Source organism: Macrobrachium rosenbergii, chromosome 2 (assembly GCF_040412425.1).
Source record: "Macrobrachium rosenbergii isolate ZJJX-2024 chromosome 2, ASM4041242v1, whole genome shotgun sequence".
NCBI lineage: Eukaryota > Metazoa > Arthropoda > Malacostraca > Decapoda > Palaemonidae > Macrobrachium > Macrobrachium rosenbergii.
This window is the reverse complement of record NC_089742.1, coordinates 89,561,982-89,585,853: the sequence shown is the minus strand read 5'-3', so window position 1 is coordinate 89,585,853 and position 23,872 is coordinate 89,561,982. Positions and strand designations below refer to the sequence as shown.

The 23,872-nt window shown below is 36.5% G+C and overlaps 1 protein-coding gene across 1 annotated transcript in view; it reads left to right on the top strand.

The window, feature by feature from the left end:
* Window positions 1-23,872, top strand: part of cno (adherens junction formation factor afadin) — a 696,676-nt gene that overhangs the window by 194,666 nt on the left and 478,138 nt on the right. Inside the window, 4 exon segments of the mRNA XM_067122056.1 lie at window positions 135-262; window positions 3,382-3,429; window positions 4,876-5,059; window positions 16,344-16,483. Coding sequence (XP_066978157.1) covers window positions 135-262; window positions 3,382-3,429; window positions 4,876-5,059; window positions 16,344-16,483 — 500 coding nt within the window.

Sequence of the window (23,872 nt, the reverse complement as noted above, 5' to 3'; positions counted from 1 at the left end):
GCTACCCTTTTTAGAAAAGTGTTTATATAAAATGGATCATAATGTTGGTTTCTTGATTACCCAGCAGTATTTCTTGATAGATGTTCAATCATCCAACACATAAGCCGTGTTAAAATTCCACCTGTCTTCTCCAGATGAACGTCGCCTGGCTGACGACGAGAAACCCTTGTTGGTGCAGCTCAATTGGAACAAAGATGACAGAGAAGGACGCTTCTTGTTACGACGAATGGACCTGTATAATCTAAGTGGAATTCCTTCAGAGGTGAGTCCAGAATTTTACCTGTTATATTTTAAGAGATTTTTTTCAGGGTTATTGGTAATAAAACCAAAAAATGTGATTTCTTATAAAGTAACCCTTAATTTATTTATGTTCTCTTTTCAGCTCAATCCATCATGTGTATTATAATTTTCTTCATGTAAAGAAATTTTCTTGCGGTGCAATACCTAGCTCTCTCTCTCTCTCTCTCTCTCTCTCTCTCTCTCTCTCTCTCTCTCTCTCTCTCTCTCTCTCTCTCTCTCTCTCTTAACTCCGATCACTTGAATGCTGTCATTAATTTAGCCCCTGTATTGTGCTTGAGAAGCGCTCTTTCATAACGCTACTTTTTTATTAGTTTAGAATTAGGATTGACTTTGACTGCTAACGAAAGGGATAGGGAGCCTAGATTTGCAGGAAGTAAGAAAAGGTGCTAGATGCGATTGTGAATGGGTATACAGTACGGGGATGTAAAACGTTCATGCTGTATGCGGCCTCTTGCCTCGTCATTTCACCTCTGAGCAATCATGCTGCCTCTCAGATTTAATCATCATAATGGACTCAAAGAGATTCTTCATCATGCTGGATATTGTGATTTTCCCCTAATGAATGGTTGGGTTGTGTGCTTACTGGAGTGGATACATTCCTGCAGTGAGACTTGTTGACACAGGGATGATGATTACCCAACTCAGCTCTTTCTCTTGCTAATACTTAGCTCATTGGGGATCTGTTTCAGGGATTGATCTGATTAGCTGCATTTCTTATGAACTTAGCTGTTGCATTGATTTCTTATGAACTTAGCTGTTGCATTGGGGGGATCTGTTTCCAATACTCAGCTGCATTTCTTATGAACTTTGCTGTTGCATTGGGGGGATCTGTTTCCAATACTCAGCTGCATTTCTTATGAACTTTGCTGTTGCATTGGGGGGATCTGTTTCCAATACTCAGCTGCATTTCCAATCTGTTTCCAATACTCAGCTGCATTTCTTATGAACTTTGCTGTTGCATTGGGGGGGATCTTTCCAATACTCAGTTTCTTAGCATTGCTGGGATAATACTCAGCTGCATTTCTTATGAACTTAGCTGTTGCATTGGGGGGATCTGTTTCCAATACTCAGCTGCATTTCTTATGAACTTAGCTGTTGCATTGGGGGGATCTGTTTCCAATACTCAGCTGCATTTCTTATGAACTTAGCTGTTGCATTGGGGGGATCTGTTTCCACTTTTCAGAACTGCTTTCTGAACTTAGCTGTTGCATTGGGGAACTTTGCTGTTGCATTGGGGGGATCTGTTTCCAATACTCAGCTGCATTTCTTATGAACTTAGCTATTGCACTGGGGCGATCTGTTTCCAATTCTCAGCTGCATTTCTTATGTACTTAGCTGTTGCATTAGGATCTGTTGCATTGCTTTAGCTTCTTGGTTTTATTCTCAGCGATTTCTTATGAATCTGTTGCATTGAGTTGGCTGTTGCATTGGGGATCACCGATGGTGCTGTTGACTGCAATGGGCAGTGTCCCTAAATTCTGGGGACATTTTTATTTTTTTCTTGTAACAGGATAAGGCTATATATTATTCCATTGCTACTCTTAACATTTTGTTCATTATAGAATTATATGGGCTTTGTCATTCCTAACGTAAATATGTCTTGGAAAAAAATTCACATTACCGTAAATTTATAGAACTGAGATCCTAATTGTATGAAATTGTGCTCTATTTAAAGAATACTGAGGTTTTCTAATATAGTCGTCTGTCTGTCAAGTTCAAACGTAAAGTTGTTGAGAATGGGCCATTGCATTTCTGTCTGTTGCACTTGGGCGATCTTTCAATTCATTTTCAATTTAGCTGTTGCATTGCTTCCTTCTTGGTTTTATTCTCGAGGAATCGGAGTTGGTTACACCGATGGTGCTGTTGACTGCAATGGGCAGTGTCCCTAAATTCTGAGGACATTTTTATTTTTTTCTTGTAACAGGATAAGGATATATAAAATTCATAATTTCCTCGACTGCATCACCCAGTAGATATTATTTAAAGAATACTGAGTTTCAGTTCTCTGTCAAGTCCATTTGTATGTGTGATAGTATGGTACGTTGTGCTATTGTGGGCTGAAGCCCAATAGGGCGGGACCCTAAGCGCCATAATGAAAACAAAACCCATGGAGTGGCATTGGAATGACATTTAATGGATTTAGGAACAACACTGAATAAAATGCAAGTTGCAGAAGCAGAGTTTTGCTAATGTCTTTGTATAACAGTATTTGGAGTCTGTGCTCAGCACTGAATTACGTCAGTCTGAAAGGAATGTCTTATTGGTGTGATTTAGTTCCGAAATGTATGGTGAAGGTTTGAGGCTAGTCTTAATTCGTAATAGAAATTCTGGATTGCACATGGAATTCAAACAAGTTACAGTGGTTTAATTGTATTCTGGTTGTTTTTCCCTTCGTTACATTAAACATACATAATGAATTTTTTGGTATGTTTGAAATGTGTTTTGTTTCTTCCAAAGTTCACAATGAATTCTTGATGCTTGTTCATTGATGACAAAATCATGTAAATGGATAAATCATCATACCATTGGTACATTTTAGTTGAAAGGGGGAAAGTTGACTACACTCGATTTGTATTACAGTAAAGAAAAGTCCTTTGCAAAGCGTTAAATGTATTTGAACAATTTAGGTTTTTATCTGTATTCTGAGGCCTAATCCCTTGATCTCTGAGTGCATAAATAGGAGTCTGCTTTTTTTCTTCTTCAAGAATATAACCAAATAATCATACTTTGTCCATTATCATATAGTGTGTTTCATTACCATGTTATTGGTAGTTTTGACTAATTGTTGTATATAAAATATGAGTGTTATGCCTGATAATTAACCTTCATAATAGTTATGGTTTAATATTTCATATGGCATTTATGTTGGATTTGAGTTTGAAAAGTGTTTTATTTTTAAAGAAAACCTCAGGAAAGTTTTGAAGGCTGAATTTTTCGGCTACACTGGCTGTAAATAAGACAAACTGTTTAGAAAGATGATAAGAGGGTATGATGAGAAGAATAACAGACAATCAGGTAATTGTAATTGCTTGTGTGCATGATGTGGCGGTACATAGTTTAATGTGCTCTGATGGCTTTCAGGCTTCCTACAGTTTTCGTGAGCTACTCTCATACCCAGAGGTTTCAAAGGTAAAGTGGCTCAAGTTCTTTTTTTTTTTCAACTCAAGAATGATTACTGTAGTTAATGCCTGCATATACAGATTATTTTTGTGGTGTGTCTGGGTAATGTTTTTCAAGAGATAATGGTTTCCAACTTGGGGATTTTCATGTCTGCAATTGGTTTTCTGATTTCTTTTGTAGCTTTGATTTTTGGTTGAAACTTCCGCTGGAATTTACTCAACTTTTAAGGGCTATTCTAAGTACATTAATATACGGTCTCGTTATCCAGAATGTACTGTATTTTTTGCTATTTTGATTTTTTTGGCTATTTTCAATTTGGATGCTATATTGATAAAAAGATAATCCTGATAATCTTATGGTGAAGTTGCCCTCGTAAATCCTTGAACAATTTCGTAGTAATATTTTTGTAGGTGGTTTGTTAATCTTAACAAAAAATATATCATTGTATAGTTGCTGGATAAAGATAAAAATGTTGGAAGTACTGATATATTATATCTTTGACTCAGAAATTTTGGTAATAGAATCTGATAATTTCAGAGCTGAAGCATTAAAGATATGTCTAACTGGTAAAGTATTCATGTACCCGAAACGTAATAAAGTTACAGATAGTGAGTGAAGGAACTTTGTATTAATGTAGTTTCTTTTAGCTTACACCTGGTTGTTTTGTTTTGAGGAAAGATGATTATCTGATAAAGCTATTATTTCAGTTGGGGGAATTGATCTTATCTGTATCTTAATTAATGTAATAATGATAATGTTCATTTAGCAGAAGGTAAGGCATTCTGTTGTTGCGGCGCATGAGGAACATTTAACTGGATGGAAATTGCAGCATAGTATATGAAAGAAACTTAGAAACACATTTTTGTTTGTTAGAAGAAGAAACCTCTTTTCATTGTGAACTATAGTAGTTTGCACTGGAAGCTCTAATGCACAGTCTGTATCAGTAACCTGTGAAATGCTTGTAAAAAGAATTTGAAAACTTCAGATCTGAAGTTTTAAAGATATGCCAGACTGGCAAAGGGAGTTTTCATGGGAAAGCATTTATGTATGTGCAATAGTATTATAAAAAAGGACACTAAGCATCAAGTGCTTGTGGGATGGATATTTGGTAGCAAATATATAGTTAATTATTTATGTTAAAATGATAATACTCTGATGTAGATAATCTTTTGCATGATGAGCAAACCAGATGAGATGTTGTATGCATGTCACAAGATTGCTGTAGAATGAATTTTTAAATGTTTAATTATGTATCATACTGCTGTCATTTTAGTTTTCTCCTTTTCGATCTTAGATATCTAAGTATAGAATAGTTACTTACTCTGTTGATAACCCTCATATTTTTCAGATATATTAAGGCATGATTTGGTTAATGTCCTCATCTGGATGTTTTCGGTAAATTGCTTTTAGCCTTTGATCTTAAGGTGATCTTGGATTTTTCATTTTTATTTCCAGGGTAATCCTGCAGTTGTCCATACACTACCACCACATCCAACTACTCCCATTCCAACACGAGAGCAGCCTTTCACACGAAAACTCTCCAAACGGGAAAAGAAAGAATTGAAAAAGGCTGAAAAAATGCGTCGTGCAAATGAAACTAATGAAGCTGACACATCGGTAGCTGAAAAGTTATATACAGGTAACTTGTGGTGAATAAAACCCCGTAGCAAATGTGTACCTAATGCTTTTTTGGGTATGGTATCCTAGGTAGTAGTGAATACTGTAGATCATATTTGTATAACAAGCTAATGGTAGGTGGGTGTCATATTTTTGTTTACTTTCTCTTGATGTGGAACAGTTGTCAATTCAGTATATGAGTACACCTTTGATGGTTCTGCAGGTAAATATTGTCAGTATCTGTTGGTTGCTTGTATTGTATTGTATTTTGTTTGTTTGTTTTATGGTGTCTTTGGATCTGTGTGCATCGTGCATGTTAGTATTACTGTCTTTTATTTTATTTTTTTTTTAATCTGGCAATGAGTTAGCAAGTTTTTTGGCAGAAGCAAGATAAAATGTACACTTTACCCTGTATACTATTTCATTTTTCAGTTTATGCTGATCTTGATGTTCAGTGTAGGAAGTGAGGAAGTGATATTGCTTAATGGTGTAATCATCCAGGCCTTAGAGATGTTATGACGTTACTGCAAGATAATCCACATATTTTGTATTTTGTTTACGTACATAGGTAAAGAGTGCTTTTGAGAGGAAATAATTCAAAGGTGTGAGTACACTACTCATCAAGGGATGGCTTGGACTAATATTAAAGGTGCAGCTTTATATCACCAGGAAGAGAAAGTAGTTAGTCTTTGTACCACAATTCTTGTGGTCTAGTAGTTGGAGAAATCTGATGTCATGCTCTTTAGCATGGCTCTCCAACCACCTTCCCTGCAGCAGATGATCCCATATCTTAAAGGACCAAATTAAAGAGAACATGGCTAGCCCCTATTCTCTGGACCAGTAGACACCAGTGATATCTGAGACATGTTAATTAATGAGAGAATAATCATGATGACCATTTAGATATGCCTGAATACCACAAACTGTCTGGCCAGGACAGGGATGCGCCAGAAACACCAGTGACACTTGCCATGGAACAAATATTCTTCACATTAGGTGGAGAGGAAATCCAACCATAACAGGATCAGCCTGATAGGTAAAAATTAAAGCAGTATACTTATGATTTTAGTCACTGAAAAACCAGCCAAGAAAGTTCTGGTCAACAAGATTGTCAGTGTGGTCATGGTTTCAAGACAATGGAAGACCCTGTCAGGGTTATTACAGTATTATTATTATTATTATTATTATTATTATTGTTGTTGTTGTTGATGTTTTAACACTGAGACTGAGTTACATTTCTAGCCTCTCAAATAGGTGGTGCAAAGCTTTTGTTCTTGAATGATAGGTCAAAACATGAACTAAGAAGAGCAGAATAAAGACAGGTAGGAATTCCTAGGGAATGATGGAAAAGAGCAGAGAGGAAGACCTAGAGCAGATGGTAATCCAGGCACGAATTGCACTAGTCAGACGACTGAAGAAAACTCATTTCATGTTTAATCTTGTAAAAGGAAAAAACCTGATGGAAAACAATTAATGATTATTATGATAACACTTGGATAAAAAAAAAGTTGAAGAAACTAAGCAGCTAGATGAGAAGAGATTAAAGGGAGCAGATAAAATGTCAAAACTGGAGCGCAGGATGAAGGCATGATGCAAAAAAACCTCCAGTACTATGTGCATTGGGCTGCACAAGCCACACTGTATGCAGTTCCCCTCCCCATTGAGGACCTTTGTTTGGATAAATGTGGTCAAGGTGATATGGTTATGGAGCCAGATGTGTTGCTTGAACCAGGATGGGAGGGACCAGTCTTAGGAATGGTTGAAAGAGGCTGGTCATGATTCCTGTCTTAGAAGTAGTCAGGATTAGAATTAGTCATTCTTGGACCATAAGACACTACAAGACAGTTTTGTAGCATGAGAGATGAAATCCCCTAGAATCACTTGAAATAGAGAAGAAGGCTGTAAGGTTTATTTCAGCACTGGGAATGATTGAGGTAATGATAATTATTATTATTGTAGAGGATGCAGGACATAATTCCTCTTGTGTTCAGAAGAGGCTGAAAAGTAGGAAGCAGAGCAAGTAGTCATACAGAAACTAAACCTCTGATAACATAAGGAAGGACAGAGGCACAGAAGATGAATGTTAGGAGAGAATAGATGAAGGTTTTCTTTGTCATCCTTTTTCTCATAGAAGAACAATGCATACACGATAATGAGACGTTCAAGAATGCTTCATGATGTTATGATATTGTTATCATCATTATTATTGTGAATGAGTTTAGTGAGACAGCCAAGTCACATTTCTAGGTTATGGGCTTGCCAGAATGAATTGTTCTCAAGTGCAAGGTAAGAATTGGATCAAGATCAAATTAAAAAAACTAATAGCTAGGTAAAAAGAGGCCAAAGGCAATGGATAGAAAATAAAAGGTGGAAAGCTGGGTAGTTAGGGCTGAAGGGACACTATTCATATGAACCTTATTCATGTGGAACAAGCCTACAGGGGCCATTGACTTGAAATTCAAGTTTGAAAGAAGTAACAGAAGGTAATAGGAAAGACAGAAAGAAGAGATCAGTTATCAGGAAAAGAAAAAATAAATTACCAAATTAATATATAAATTGATAAAAATGTAAGTAAAGTATTAAAATACAAGGAGAATTGTTTTAGGGCAGTTATGCATTGCACCTTTGCTTGAACTTCTGAAGTTCCAATTGCACAACATCCCCAGGGAGACTGTTCCACAATCCAGTGGTGTGAGGAATAAAGGACGTTTGGAACTGAGAAGTTTGACAGCGAGGCACATTTACTTCATATTGAATGCTGTTCAGCAAATCTGGTTGCTCTCGGCAGGAAAAGAGGATCAGATATCAATTGTGATTGTGAAAGCTCTCTGTTAAAATACAACTTATGAAAAATTGATAAACAAGACGATCCGTCGATGGTCCAAGTCATAACTGCTAATGGTAGGAAACAGAAACCTACCACCACAAACCACTCTGTCTAAAAGAGATAAGTCTCTGGCAGAAGCAGACATCCACACTGGAGAACAGTATTCTAGTAAAGGAAGGACAAATGACCTAAAATAAGTTGCTATGCAATCAACAACAGTCTCTTCTCTCCAACATACAATTCATCTCCATAGCAACTGTCAAGGGCAAGGGGTTAATGAGAATGTTCTTATTCCCTACAAGTTCCCTCATTCCTGGCAGCATCTTCAGCTAAGATTCTATCACCAAAGTGACCCTGTCATAAACATGCTCTGTAATTCACACCATCTGGCTGTTCCACTTACTGATTCCTCCAGATCCTCATTGATTCTGATTTCAGAACCCAGAGTCAGACAAGGGTCAAATGGCTTGCATACTTCCCTCTACCTCCATTGCTGCACAAAATAGTCTGGACTTCATGTTTTAGTGAGGTTGGATCTAGATTATTTGTACATTCCATTCATTCATGAATCTCCATAAATGCTGTCAAGTCCCCTCTTACTTATACCTCAATATCCTTATTTCAGTGTCTTGATAGTTTTAAGATTACTTCAAGATTTCCTTACAGGTATGCAGCAGTGAGTTGCTGTTGATGGGATCTTTAGCAAACGAAGACCCATTGTGTCTGGAGTTCCAGAGAATAGTGTTCTTGGCCCACTGTTATTTTTAGTGTATACAGGTGATATGGTTGTTGGCCTGGCAAACAACCATATCACCTGGCCTGGCACGGAAGTTAGGTATTGTACATAAGGCCTCATATATTTATATGAGGCCTTACCCAAACTTCCATGCAGCATTTGCTGACACTTTCACTAGATGTTTCTCAAATGTAAGATGTGAGTCAAAAGTTCCAATAAGAATAATTAAGGCTTCAGACTCATTCAGCAGAGTCCCTTCCACCTGAAGGGGAGGATGGGGTGGAAAATCTGTACGAGATCTGCTAATCAATAGTGTTTTCGTTTTACTGGAGTTCGGCCTCATACCTTCCGACTACAGCATTCACTAATCTGCTCCATGTCACAATTGAGAATAAGGGCAGTTTCATTTCTCATAAGTGGAGACTTTACAACATCCACAAGTTTAGCATCATTGACAAATTAAACAATCTTGTTTTTCAGTCCAACAACCATATCGCCTGTACAGTATACACTAATAAATAACATTGGACCAAAAACACTGTTCTGTGGAACTCCAGACACAATGGGTCTTCGTTTGCTAAAGATGCCATCAACAGCAACTCACTGCTGCATACCTGTAAGGAAATCTTGAAGTAATCCTAAAACTATCAAGACACTGAAATGAGGATATTGAGGTATAAGTAAGAGAGGACTTGGCAACATTTATGGAGGTTCATGAATGAATGGAACATATGAATAGTCTAGATCCAACCTCACTAAACATGAAGTCCAGACTATTTTTGTGCAGCAATGGAAGTAGAGGGAGGTATGCAAGTCATTTGACCGTTGTTTGGCTCTGGGTTTTGAAATCAGAATCTATGAGGATCTGGAGGAAACAGTAAGTGGAACAGCCAGATGGTGTGAATTGCAGAGCATATTTATGACTGGGTCACTTTGGTGATAGAATCTTAGCTGAAGATGCTGCCAGAAATGAGGGAACTTGTAGAGAATAAGAACATTCTCATTAATCCCTTGCCCTTGACAGTTGCTATGGAGATGAATTGTACGTTGGAGAGAAGAGATTGTTGTTGATGGCATAGCATTGAAGTTCAGAGGTGGATGCCCAAGACTTGTATCATTCCAATTTTAATAAAGGCTTTCTCTCTGATGAGAAAATTTTTAAGGGTAGAAGAGGTAGTTATATTAAAAGAAAGTCTTTATGTATGACAAGCTTAGTCTCTTAGAATTTTTGGGGGATTCCATTTGAATTAATTTTTTCCCACATTGTAGCATTGTTTCGATGCTTCATTGGAAAGAAAGTAGTGATGTACTGTATTGTTTTTCCTCTTGCATTTTACTTATTTTGAGTTATCTTTTGACTTAAATCTCAAAATTGAGATGATTTGTGTATTTAATGAGAAAGGTAGAGGAGTTCGAGAAGCTGAAGGTATCTTAAGTAAAGTGGTAAGACCCAGAAAATCATGGAGAAAGGCAGGGGCATTCCTAGACATTTTGGGGCCTGGGGGGACTGTCCCCATTTGGGGCCCTCTTATGGGGTGGGAGGCGAGCGAAGCGAGCAAAAGCAGCTGGAGGTGTTCGGAGGGGAAAATTTTTAGGAAGTGAGCAATTGTAGGATCATTTTAAAGGCACTTGTAAATGCAAATTTCAGAAATTTAGCTTGTCCTGTCATAGCAGCAATGGTTAAATTTCACATTTTGGGGCCCCCCCTCACTTTGGGGCCTGGGGGGCAATTTCAAACAGGGCCCCCCAGGAATGCCACTGGAGAAAGAACATAGATAAAAGCTTGCCAACTGTTGTTAAGATGTCAAGAAAATCCTGCATTTTCAGGAATTAGCACTTGTTATAGCTTTTTAATATCTATGAAAATAAAAATTCTCCATCAAACTCCAAAGAAATGACTTGGCAATATGTAGTATCCATCCAAGAAAGTAGGGTCATTGCTTTTTTATGCTCTTGGTGACTTTCATTTTTAAATTATGAAGAGGTAAAAAGACATGGGAATGATAATTTTAATGTGGATCCCTTGAATCCCATGCCTTAAGAATGCCCTTTTGTTCTTAGCACTGTTGTTATTAATTATGGGGGAAGCAGTTATTAACAAGAAATGAAACTTGCTCCTCAAAATATCTTCATCAAGGGTACACAAAAATTTCCAGGAGGGAAGGCTTTATAAACTTTTTCAGTACCCAGTGTTTACCACTGGGAGATAGGGAAGTAAAGAACAGAATTAAATTATGTTTATGCCTACTAGTTTATGGTCATTCTGTTCAGTTCAGTAACTCATGGTGTTTACACAAAAAAATGACAAAACTAATGTAAACAGCCAGCTTATGAAAGTATTTGAAGTGTCATCAAGTTCGTCAACATTCTCCAGAATCAGTCGTAAACTCTCCACTTTCAGGTAGATGTTATTATGGTGGTTTGTGTGTCTGATAACTGAAAGGTCTTATATAACTTGGGGAAGTTCTCCTGATAATATATTAAAAACCAATCTTAACCTTTATGTATTGTACTATGTTGTTTTGAGGGGTTTTTGACCTGTAATTTTGATGTAGTGAAATATTTAATGTAGAGTACATAGCTTTTTCATAAAGAAGATTTATATTTTATTTTTGTATTAATTGTATTATATTGATGTATTGAGGTGTTTTGGTTTTTATACTATGATTGTACATTTCAGGTAACTGCTGTTATTTTCATTCCATCATCATGCCTGCTTTTATGGCCTAAGGCCTCTGTATACAGATGATGGAATGAAAATTGTATGCACCCTTTTGCCTATCTTGTTATCCATTGTTATTTAAGCTTTTACATTTTCTTTCACTTTTGCCTCCTATTTATGTAAAGGATGACATCTCTGTTGTGATCTGTCAACCTTACCCATTTATAGCATTAGTGTTGTCTGTGCTTATAAAAACTCAAATTTTTCAGTTTGTCCATAGCTTGTAGGATGGGGAGACTATTTATGTAAGCTGTGATTAGATTACTAAATGACTTATAATTTATTTTTGGTATGAATGATATAATAAATTGTACTCACTAAGCAAGCATAATGATCAGAAATTCTTCTTAGTACCAGGCAGTGTTTGTGGTTTTTTTTTCTTTTATTATGTGTGTTTAAAGTGATCATGTTTGGATTTCTCCAAAGTGTTTGTATTTGGGAATTTTTGTATTTATATTTCCACTTTAATCAAAGTACTGGGTGGTGTATTTTAATCTCTTACTAGATATTTTCAAATTTATTTACACTGAAGAGTGATCCATTTATCCTTGCCCAAGGATAAAATACATTAACTGCAATAATTTATTTGAAAATGTTAAGGTATCTTGTGAGTCTGATATTGTTTTGGGGTATGAGAAATATCAGCAAATGGAGTTACTGATTCATGGTGATGGAAGGGACTGAATGTGGAACTGTATCATATGGAACATTGGATATGATGACTTTGCTTTGGATAATACACATTTTACTGATGCCAAGTTAAAATGTTTTGAAACCAGACCCTTATGGGTGCACTGTCCTTTTTCTTAAACCTAATAGCCCAGTTCTAGAGTTTGTATGCATTAGATTGATAAGTTGAGATGCTATGGATCTCCCAAGAGTAAAGGCATGTTAGGTACTTTGTAGAAGATTGTTATATGTTAGGATTTTTGCATATTCCTTCTTGATGGAAGATTTTACCATTGGATTATGGGGCCTCATAGATAGTTCTTGTGTAAAAATTTTGCATTGTTATAGTTCTTGATGGATTGGCACTATGTGAGAGATGAATTTTCTATAAATTCTCTTTTACAGGTTTTAAATAATGTCATGGGGATGTGGTCAGGTATTACTGCTTAGTTGATTTTTAGAATTTATTTTTTCTTCGGGAACTAAGCATGTTTTGGTGTCAGGAGGTTGTTGTCAGTTAGGTCAAAGAATAGTGTTGCAATTAAAGTATTACATATGTATACTGTACTTTAGATTCAGATCATATGTAGTTACTGTACTGAAAAGTATTGTGTCTTAAGACACTTGGCATATTTTATTGGTGGGTTTGATGAGAGAGCCATTTACTTTGAAAGGAATAATATATGAACAATTTAATTTTTCTTGTCTTTATTGAGTTCAGGATTCTCTACTGCCATGTCATCTTTGGTTTGTTTTTCAGATTGCAAGGAAATTTACATTCATATTCTAGTAATTGAGCAGTAATGGTAAAGACAACCTTTGTTTACTGGTAAAGATCCTACAATTGTCATTGGCTTTTCCTTTTCCAGAATAGGATGTGGATTCTTTTTGAATTTTGTCATTTTTTGTGCCTGGGGTTTGGGGTTTTTAAGTCTGTGCCTCCTAAATTATTGATGTTATCCGGAATATTTTTGTTTGTCATTTTATGTAGTTCTTCTTTCCTACTTTGTCTGTTAGTACAATCCTTTATTCTAAGTTCAGTTAACTTTAAGAATGTTGAAGTCTTCATTGGCTGAAGGACAGGGCATTGAAGTGGAACTTACTTGAACACCATAAATAATGTCCTAAGTCACTGTATATATATAATTATAATGTGGTTTAATGAGACCAGTAATTAGATCATGGTTGGCCAGTGCTGGAGCAAGCTAGGGAATTGTTCCATCAGATAATGTTTGTGGAACTTTGATTAGTAATAATCTCCTCACCTGAAAATAAAGTTACTGTAATTTGTTAAATAAGATTATTTTAGATCATGTTACATTGATAAAGCATCATTATTATATTGAGAATGTTTAAGCTACAGGTGGTGATGACTGTTGTTATGTTGTCAAAATGATAATGAAGGTTCATGTGCGTTGCTAGCAGTTGATGAATTGTCTTGGGTGTAATGCAACAGGGTTGATATGCTGCATTAGAACTAGATTGAATTCCTTTACATTAATTGATACAGTGGAATACAAAATTACTTATTCTTTTTGAAAGTAGTTTTGGTTTGACATGTATGATTAGTCTTCTCTGAAAAAATTCTTTTTCGCTTGTATATCCAGGTGACCCTCAAAAAAAAGCAAAGAAGTAGCTTTCCCTTTAGCAGTTCTCTTTTGAAACAAGTATTTTTATGTTCCATGCAGCACTTGATAGTAAAGTGTGCAAAGAGAAAAGATTGAGGAATTAGTTGTCTGGCTGATGTTACTTTAATAAAGGTGTCCTTTAATGTGAGATTTGGAGGTGTTTTTTCTTGTAACTTAGGCTGGATATATTGTGCTCTTGAAGTGGTCAGTGAGGAAAGGTAGGATAGGATGTAGGTTTGGGGTATGAGGTGTGTTGTTGTACTTTTTGTAATATGAGTTGATGGTAGAAGTGGAGTTAGGTGGTGTATGTATGGCAGCCAGTTTTGTGGGTCAAGTTAAATGTGTGGGCATGGTGGTAATACATGTTATTGGGAAAGGCTATTAGTTAGTTTATTTTTTTTTAAGATGTATGATGTTCCAGTCCATACCGTTGTGGTGTTTTGTTGATGGTGGGTGGGGATGGGAGTTTTTGCTCTCCTGAAGGCTCTGTTGTTGTCCAAGGGCTCTGTTGTCCAGTTTCTAGAGGAGGCAGGGGAAGAGGAGGACATAGTGGGTATTTTAAAACAATTAGTTTCAGTGACCATTTGCAACAACCTGGGTGTGATTTGTTACTATGAGTTGTAAATCTTGGGCAAGGGTCTAGATGGTTTTAGGAATATGTAGAATTTGTTTTAACCATACTTCCAGAGAGAGAACAAATAGGTAGTAGATAATAAGGACAAATTTACAAATCCTGGGTAGTTTTGCTTAAAGCTGGACAATTGGCTTCTGCAATCTTTACCAAAATTATCGTGTCTGTTATTCAGTACCCCATTACGTAAACAAGAATTAGACTTTGAAAATCTGTCTCTTCAGGCAAGATGTGTGATACGTAGTTTGTCTTTGATTGAAAGACGATGAAACTGAGAATCATTTCAATTTTCTTTGTCTATGTTTTAAAATTAGGCTTTATTGTCAGTTCACTTTCATACTTTCTGTAATTGCCATCTTAAAAATTAAACAAAAAACCCACTCTGTCAAAGAAGGTCGGTATGAGAATACAAGTTGGTTAGTCAGTAAGAAATTAAAGCATAAAAGCAGTTGTTGAGTCATATTGTTCTTCATTCACCACATTGAAGTAATGTTTTACCGTCTTCAGATTGGTCATGCTCATTTGACCCATGGGTACATGATATATAACCCATATGATCAAATTTCCCAATGTAGAGAAAACAGATCAACATTTACATTGAAACATATTTTAATGACTGCCAATTTTAAACCCACAATGTGTATCAATATTGGAAAAAAATCCGTCAAGGAAATTTTGTTAGAATTCAGCATTTTCAGTTTAACCTATCATTACATTTTTGAGGAGTTGGAATATGTTAAATAAAATTTAATACTGTACATTAAGAACAAACCTATGCAATTAATGTTATCTTAGTGGTCTGGTTAAACTATTTAATAATAATAATAATAATAATAATAATAATAATAATAATAATAATAATAATAATAATATTATGAAGGGAGCAGACCTCCTTTTAAGTATGTTCTGTTGAAAAGAATGTCGGCATCAGTGGAAATGATTTTATACAAGGTCTTTTTATTCTTCTTACTATTCTTTTTTCTTCAAGGCTGATATCTGCTAAGAGCTGGCCAGTATGCATCAGCCAGCTCTTAGCAGGTATCAGCCTTGAAGAAAAGGGAATAGTAAGAAGAATTGAAAAGACCTGGTATAAAATCAATTCTTTTCAACATAATAATAATAATAATAATAATAATAATAATAATAATAATAATAATAATAATAATAATAATAATAATAATAATAGCACTTCAACATAACAGACATTTTGGGAATCTGGCTTTCTGATAAGTAACAAAGTCTGTTAGGTAACAAAGACCTTATATGATAGCCTGCACTTAAATATCTTCTTGATAACTTATGGATAAGAGCAATTCCAATTATTCCTAACCTAAACTAACCTGTACTTTACACTTGACATTCAGTGTGAAGGATTTATTGTACTGTAAGATGTTTCTCATCCAAAATGGTAGTTTAGCAAAAAATAATTATAATATTTTAGCTGCTAGCTAAAGAAGTCGTGTAGGTGAGGTGTTGCTACTATGAATATAATAATGATAATGATAGGTTGGAAGGATACCTTCCTTCAGCATGATGTACTGAAAATCATCACTGCATTGCTACATTTAGTTTATAGTAGAAAGACGGTATTATGTATTATGAACTGACATCAAAACAGAAACTGCTGCCTTGTGTCTTTGTAAATATTAATATACATTGTTGAGTCCCTGTAGGCAAGAACTTTAACAATAAAAGTCATAAAAAAAAGTATTTGGTAATACCTTGAAGGCTACTTATTTGATATTTTGGAAAGCATAAAGCCCTCATTATCACCTGAGAAACAATAACTTTTATTTTGAAATTTGAATTTTTTGCAGAAATGATACTATTTTAGTAACTTATGTAGATGACATTCTTTTAGAGCTCTTAAGGTGTAAACATGAGGAGCTGAGATAAGCATAAGAGTTTTTTTTTTTGTAAGTGCACCCCTTATAGTTAACTGTACAACAATAGGTATACTTGAATTTACATGTGGTAGAGTCCAAATCAAGTTTCATTTTTATTTAACTAGTCTTGTCCATTCACTTCAGTTGGATGCTTCCTTTATGTTTTTCAGAAAATGAATTTTTTCATAGGAAGTAACTTTTTTACAGAATTGCCTGAGACGAGTTTCACACGCAGCATCAGTAATCCTGAGGCAGTGATGAGACGTCGTCGTGCACAAAAGCTTGAGAAGAAATTGCAACAGTTCAGAAGTAAAGATGGAGGCCCTGATACTGGTGGCACTCTAAAGGTTAGTAGAATCTATTTATTTGGGATGAATTTTACGTACTGTTAAAGACAGCTTATATCTCTGTGCCAATAGGTGAGTCAGCATTCAAACAAAATAGAAGATCTAATGGCTGACCCTGGGTGACTGTCTAGTACCTGTAAATCTGTTCTCCACCAGGTGTTTCGAATGTTTTAGCTCATGTCAGAATTCTCCTTGCCGCCATTGTGTACAATACAGGCACTTGTTGGTATTTCATGGTTTGGCTGTTTTCTGCTTTGACGGTAACTGTATATTTATTTTTCCTAGAATGCCCTCCACTGGAACCAAAGCTAAGAACATCAAGTTCTGTGGCAATGATTACTGTGTTAGCAGGATGCTTATTTTTTAGTCAAATAGACAGACTGTTTATGCTGGCTGCAGGGGTATAAAGTGTGATCTTGAGAATAGATATGAGGAATGTAGGGGTTTTTGAAGGACTTTATGCTTAAGTTCATTAGTATAGGAAGAGAAGGGAAGCAAATAGACTGCGAAAGCAAATAGGTCCGGTCATAAACCTGTCATTTCTCCTCCTTCTCCAGGTCCCTCATCTTTAGTTTTCCTTACTCAGTCTATGGCTTCTTTCTCTGCTAATGCTGTAGCTAGTACTGAGACTTCCTCTTTAGCTCTGCCTTCTGCTTCCCACTCGGTTTAGGAAAAGCATATTGAGAAGTTAGAACAGGGATTAAACCTTATATTAGTCAGTATAAGGTTTGTCCTAATTTGTATTTGGGAACCATTCCAGGTCCCCACAGTGTATGATCATTTGCATGTTCCCATGTAAAAGATAAAGTGTTGGTGCCCTCAGCCATCTGTATCTCGAGCCTAGGACTGTCCTGCGGCAGTTGGAAGAGTCCGCTGTCAAGGAACTAGGTCAGTTCTTGGAGCAATGTGGTTCTGTGCCCTGCATCACCTGCCTCTTGTTTTTCACACTACTGAGTCTCGTTTAATGCGTTAGCCGAAAGATTGTTTTGGGAAACATAAATCTTTGCATGTTAGAGTATTGGACTTCCACCATCATTGGCATTTAGTAATGAGGTTGTTAGCACCGGTAATCATATAGGTATAGACAATGTTGTTATTAATAATGTGTCTGTAGTGAGTTGTATTTATTCTGATGTTACATTGACTTGATTTACATCAACTCAGTCTAGATCCTTGTCTGCTATTCTTCTATCACCTCGAAATGCACTAGTTCATTCTTTACATTGTTATTTCCAAACTAGATGTTATTCTAGCTTGCATTGCTTTCTAAGTATGTGTTGTATGGGAATGCTCATAAGTTGGATGAGTTGTTTTTGGGCGAGGCAGGGGTGTTGGTTGTCACTGTTGCTTCTCTTCCCCACTCATCCCAACTTTTCCCATTTTCTTTGGCACCTGGTGGCTCTTCATCTTTTACTCAGCTGACTTGTGTCAACGCAGGTGAGCCACTTCAGACTGCGTTTCCCTCAGTCTCCCTTTTATCAGGTTGCAGAGTCTTGCTGGCAGTCGGCTGCTGTAGCCTGTTGTTGCCTCAACTCCTCCTTTGATGGAAGAAGAGTTTGAATTGGAGGAACCTCCTTCAGCTTTTTGGTGTTTGCTGGAGCATTGCTCTTTGCTTTATCCCCATTTAGTCTAGGAATGAGGCCTCTATTAAGTATTTGAAAAAGCCAAGCTTTCTCCTTAGGTTAAACTGCATTTTCCAAGTTTTCTTGTACTCTGGCCCACAAATCTTCTTTTAAGTCTGCCAGCTCTTAGCTTCCAAGTTTATTTTGAAGTCGCAGAGAGCCGCCTCTTATGATGCCGGCGCTTTACTGGTGCTTAAAGCTTCTTCCATCAAAAATTTAGTTTTCTTTGCCTGTCTTATTCCTTTTAAGAGATATACTCCTGACACTGACAGGGTGGTTTGGACATTCTGAGGTGGATGTTGTTGTCCAGGTCTCTATTTAGGTTGTTGAAGTTTTGACTTGTACTGAACTTTTATTCTGTATGATTTCCTCTTCTCTGCGCCAGCTTAGAGAATTTGTGGCACCAGCTTAGAGAGTTTGTGGTGCCAACAGAGAGAGTTCGTGATGCCAGCATAGAGAGTTTGTGGTGCCAGCATATAGAGTTTGTGTTGCCAACCTAGAGAGTTTTTGGTGCCAGGAGGAAATTAGCGAGGAAGAGTCGTAGAATATTTTACTTTAGTGGTCAAGGCCATTTCTGATGCTGCAGGCGAATGTTCTCATGTTTACTAACTCGGTTTTGAAGAAGTTAGAACAGTTATGCTCCCATCTGTTGTCAAAGGTGTCTCTTGCACAGGAGATGGCAGTTGTTTTGGTTTCTCTTTTGGGTGGCCTTCTAAGCCTGACTTTTCAAGGTGATAATGGAGGATATATTGGTGCAAGTTTTACCTCTTTTTCACAGGTCTTGTATCCGTTCAGCCCCCAGGTTCCAGTAGGAGGCCAATTGCAGACCTTCTGGCGTGTTTGGAGAACTCAGGAGCAGAACCTTAGTTGCTGGAGGTACTGAAGGAGAGTTATGTTTCTTTAGGTGTCCCTTCCACTGGTGTCGACCCCTTTAGCCGTTCATTCATATCTTTTCCAGCAGAAGTATCTCGTTCTTTAGTAGGAGGTTGTAATTAGAGAAGAATGGAATGGAGCAGGTGTCAGTAATTCATTTTTTCCAAGCTCCATAAGCAGCTGGAGATTGGCGCCCAGTGTTGGATGTATCAAGACTGAACAACTTTATGCATCTGTCCCAATTCTTCATGGTTTTTTCTAGCATGGCCAAGTAACTTTCCAAGAGAACAATTGGATGATTCAGTAAACATGCAGGATGCATTTGCTTTATACCAATAGATCCTCAGTCATGCAAATTCCTTCACTGTTTATTTTTAGGGAAGGTATTCCTATTCAAGACACTTTGTTTCCGCTTGTGTACAGCGCCTCAATCACAAGGAATTTGTTGTCCATTGGGGAATGGTGTCCTTTTTAGGAGCAAGAATTCCTTTCCTCCTGAGTTGACTGCTTCAAGTTTTCTGAAGGCCAGAATCTGTTGCTTTGTCTAGCTCAGTCTCTCTGCATTATAATTTTTAGATTTTTGTAACTCCTCCTTTGTCTATTCATTAATTGGGGATGAGGGTAGACTCTTGCAATTTGCAGGCTATCTGTTGGAAGACAAATAGGCACTTCTTGCTTCTTCTCAAAGATTTTTTAGCCCTTAAGGAAGCTTCCTATGTGGTAATGGCTTTCTCTGTCGGGAAAAATGGCCGCATTGGAGAATTTGCCAGAGACATTATGGTGGTGGGAAGATTGTCGAAGATTCCTGGTAGGTATATCCCTAAGAGCTTGAATTCTTGGCTACATGGAAGAGTTTCTACATTGCAAACACCTAGTCAGAAACTAAGTCATAGCAGAAAGACGGCTTCTTTGGGCAGAAATTAAGAGCATAGCATTGGTTCTGCAGTTAATTCCACAGAAGAACAATTTTTTTAGCAATCGAGGATTCAGGAAGGACTAGTTCTGCCTATGGAGTGTCATTTCATCTGCGAGTCCAGTAGTCTCTGTGGAATTAAAGGGGCACTCAGACATGAACTTATCAGCTTGCTGATGAAGAGGAATGACCAGTCCACTACTACTCCTTTCAGGGCCCTCAGGTTTGAGTGGTGGATATATTTCTTCAAGTTTGGTCCAATTCAGATGCATATGCCTTCCCCTTTGTCTGCTGTAAGGGAGTATTAGACAAATTTCAATTACAAGAATTGCACAATGACTCCCGTAGAGCCTTAGCAGCCTCAGAGGGAATGGTTTTCAAACTTTCTTGCTCTCTCGATAGATCTCTCTTGTATTCTTGTCTTAATGAAAAATTGACCCAAACTGCTGAAGTCCATGCAGTTCCACTAACTTCCACATTCCACACTTAACCGCTTGGAAATGCTCAACCATCTCCTCCCAGTAAGGGAGTTTTTAAAGGTATTTTGGATTCTATCTTTAATCAAGTGGAGAAACAACTGTGGCCTTGTATCAGAAGTAGTACTGTTCTAGAGGAATTTTCAGCACCCGTACTCCAGTAGACATCAAAGTTTGTCTGCTTTCTTAGATAAAGTAAGAGTTTTCAGCTGTCTACTTTCAAGGTTATAGTTCCACACTTTCCTTGGCATTGCATCGTGTGGGATCTGTCTAATGATTAGCACCTGAAGATGTTAAGATCAGTTGAGATTGAAGCCCCTAGAACTCAGTATCAGTCTCTCTGGAATTTATGCATAGTTTTAACATTTTAATCTGCAGATCCTTTTGAGCCTCTAAAATCAGTTCCATTGAAGTATTTACTATGAGACACTTTTTGTTAGCGCTATCAGCAATTTTTTAAAAGTAAGTTTATTGCAAGCAGTCTCCTATAAGGCTGTTGTAAAGGGAATGCCATTTTATTATTTTTGCCCTGGAGCAGAGAATGATGTTAAGGCTAAGTTTTTCCAAGATCTGTAAGAATTCCAAATTTAAGCTCTTTGATGGGGAAAGAAGAGGGAAACGCTTCTGTGTCCTGTTAGGGTAATTAAAATTTATTTAGATAGCTTAATCCTGGAAGAGGCAAAGTTATCCTATTGTTTTGTGGTTTTAGAAAACCCTAGAATGTCTTTGTCAAAGAACACAAAGTTGTCTGTGATGCATTTGATCAGGCTTGTGTATGAGAAACTAGTTCCATATCTTTTACCTTTATTTAGGGTAAACATTCATATTGTAAAAGCAGTTGAGATTGCATTTAGTTATATGACAATTTATTGCTTGAGGATGTGATTACTATGGCTCAGTAGAAGTGCGGTTCAGTTTTTGCTGCTCACTACCTTAAGTACACAGAATCGGGTCGGAAAACAAAGCTCTTAGTCTGCTACTAGTAGTTCATAATGTAAGAGTAGTTGTGACTTTGTTTAATTTTATGACAATTTGTTGCTTGAAGATGTGATTACAGTGGCGTAGTAGAAGTGCAATTTGGGTTTTGCTGCTCACTACCTTAAGTACACAGGATCACATCGGAAAATGAAGCCCTTAGTCTGTTACTAGCAGCTGGTAAAATCTTTTCCTGAACTGAAGAAAGAGTTGTATTTTAGGCTCTTTGTTTCAAATCCTGGTTATTAATATTTTGGGAAGCATGAAGGTACTAAACGTCCAGTATTCAGGGGGTGGATAGGCACCACAACTCCCCGTGAATAGCTAAAATCCGCGAATACTTGACCCCCCTAAAAATGCTTATAACTGCACATTTAAACAGGTCAGACACCAAACACTACCTGTAAAAACATTTGCCTATTTAATGGTTCAAACACCAAATGTATACCTTAAACTATCATCCTAAAACACTTTTGACATCATTTCAGAGTCATCTTACAACGTTACCCTAACCCTAAAAAAAATATATGGCTTACAGCTAACTGTGAAAGTTAAACTCAAGTCCCCCATACATTCAGTCAGAGCCATTTTCTCTCAAAGAGTATTGAGGCTGTTCCATTTTTTTTTACAGAACAGGGGAAACACTAGGAATTGACGAGTTCAGTATGTACTTAAATACATTTAAAAAAAAAACTTTAAGATGTTATGCTGTGTTTACTTTAATATTAATATCTGAAAATTAGTAAAGCGTGCTTTTATCATAAAGAATGTGGTTAATCATGAAAATAACATCAAAATACACTACATTCATTCAGGGGCATTTTCTCTCATAGAGTATTGAGGCTGTGCTATTTTATTATTGCAGAATGGGGGAACACTAGAATTCACAAATTCAGTATAGTACAGTATGTACTTAAATATATAAAATAAAATATATTTTATGAATAGTAATAACTGAAAATTAGTAAATCTTATTTTTATCATAAAAAATGTATTTAGTCATAAAAATAACTTTAAAATACACTAATTATTGAACAAAAAGGTTCACGAATTTCCAAATTTTTTGCAAATAATTTGGGCTAAATTTCACAGAAAAATCTCTGAATCTGTGAAGCTGCAAATTGCGAGACCTCAAATAGCGGGGGTTGACTGTACATATATTGTATAGGAGCGTACCTTTTTATCATAAAGGCATCTAATTTTAGTTGACTGTCTTTTGGGGATTTTGGACTTGGGCATAGGAGTTCCTTCACACCAATTCTGTTTCATTCTGGGTGAATTGAAGTGGTTTTCACTGCAAGGCTGCTCTTCACTGCACAAATATGAGAGCCTTGCTCCCTGAATGGAATCCAACTTCTGGTGGCAGTAAGATCCAGAAAGGATTGCAGATCAGCTAAAAATGTTTTGGATCTCATGCAAGAAATCTTTAGCTCGATTGGCTGAGTGGATCTGTCCAGCTGCACTACCTGCCATCCTCTTCTCAATGTAGGGATCAGGCATCTTTTACAGTAGGTAAGATTCATCCTAAATGATATAATTTTTCATAATAAAATTTATTATTTGGATCCTTGCTTACTGTTAAAGTAGACCCCACCCAACCTCCCCACTACTGAGAGGGCTGTCAAGGAGAACTCAGATGAGCTAAAACATTTGAAACACACCTGGTGGAGAACAGGCATACTAGACAGTCATCTGAGGTCAGCCATTAGGTGTTCTTTTGTTTGAGTGCCGACTTGCCTATTGATGCGCCAGCTATCTTTAACAGAAAGTATCAAGTAATAAATTTTATTATGAAAATTTATATTTTATTATGAAAATTTGTGTAATTCAATATTTTCTGTGCATTCAAGAATTGATTAAACATTTTTTTAATAAATTTTGAGCCATTCTTTTACGGTGACCTTTCTTGACTGATTAGTGGTGGTTGATGATGGCATTTTATTTATTTATTTATTTGTTTATTTGCTTTCTGAACTACTTAGCAGGGTTTTCCATGCTCAGGAAGTAATTCTTCTCACTCTAATGCTTCAAGTAGATTTTTACAGAGATAACATGAGGTTCTGTTGGTTGTTGCCAAGTACTTTTGGATTTACTGTGTATCTCTGCTCATTTGTCATCTTTAAATATCATGTTTTTTTTATAATCTAACAAAAACAAGACCAACATCTTAACAAAGCATTGGGCTATATATTGCATAAGTAGTTGCTAGATATTGATTCCTAGGGAATTTGATTCTCATCAGGAACAGCCAAAGAAGCAATATAATGAACATATTACACTGGGACTTTTCAGCTTCAACATAGAGCCATTTTCAGTCTAAATAGAGGCAAAACACCAAAACAGAATTATATACTAATAACAGTCCAAAGGAAATTTGCACTCAAGAATAACTTTTTCATAAACTAAGTTACCATAAATAAAAACATACTACTAAAAAAAAACATAATGGATTGAACTACAACAGTACAGTTTAGTGAATCACAACTGTCAATAAAACTACCATTCAAAAACAAACTACCTGATTCTTTGC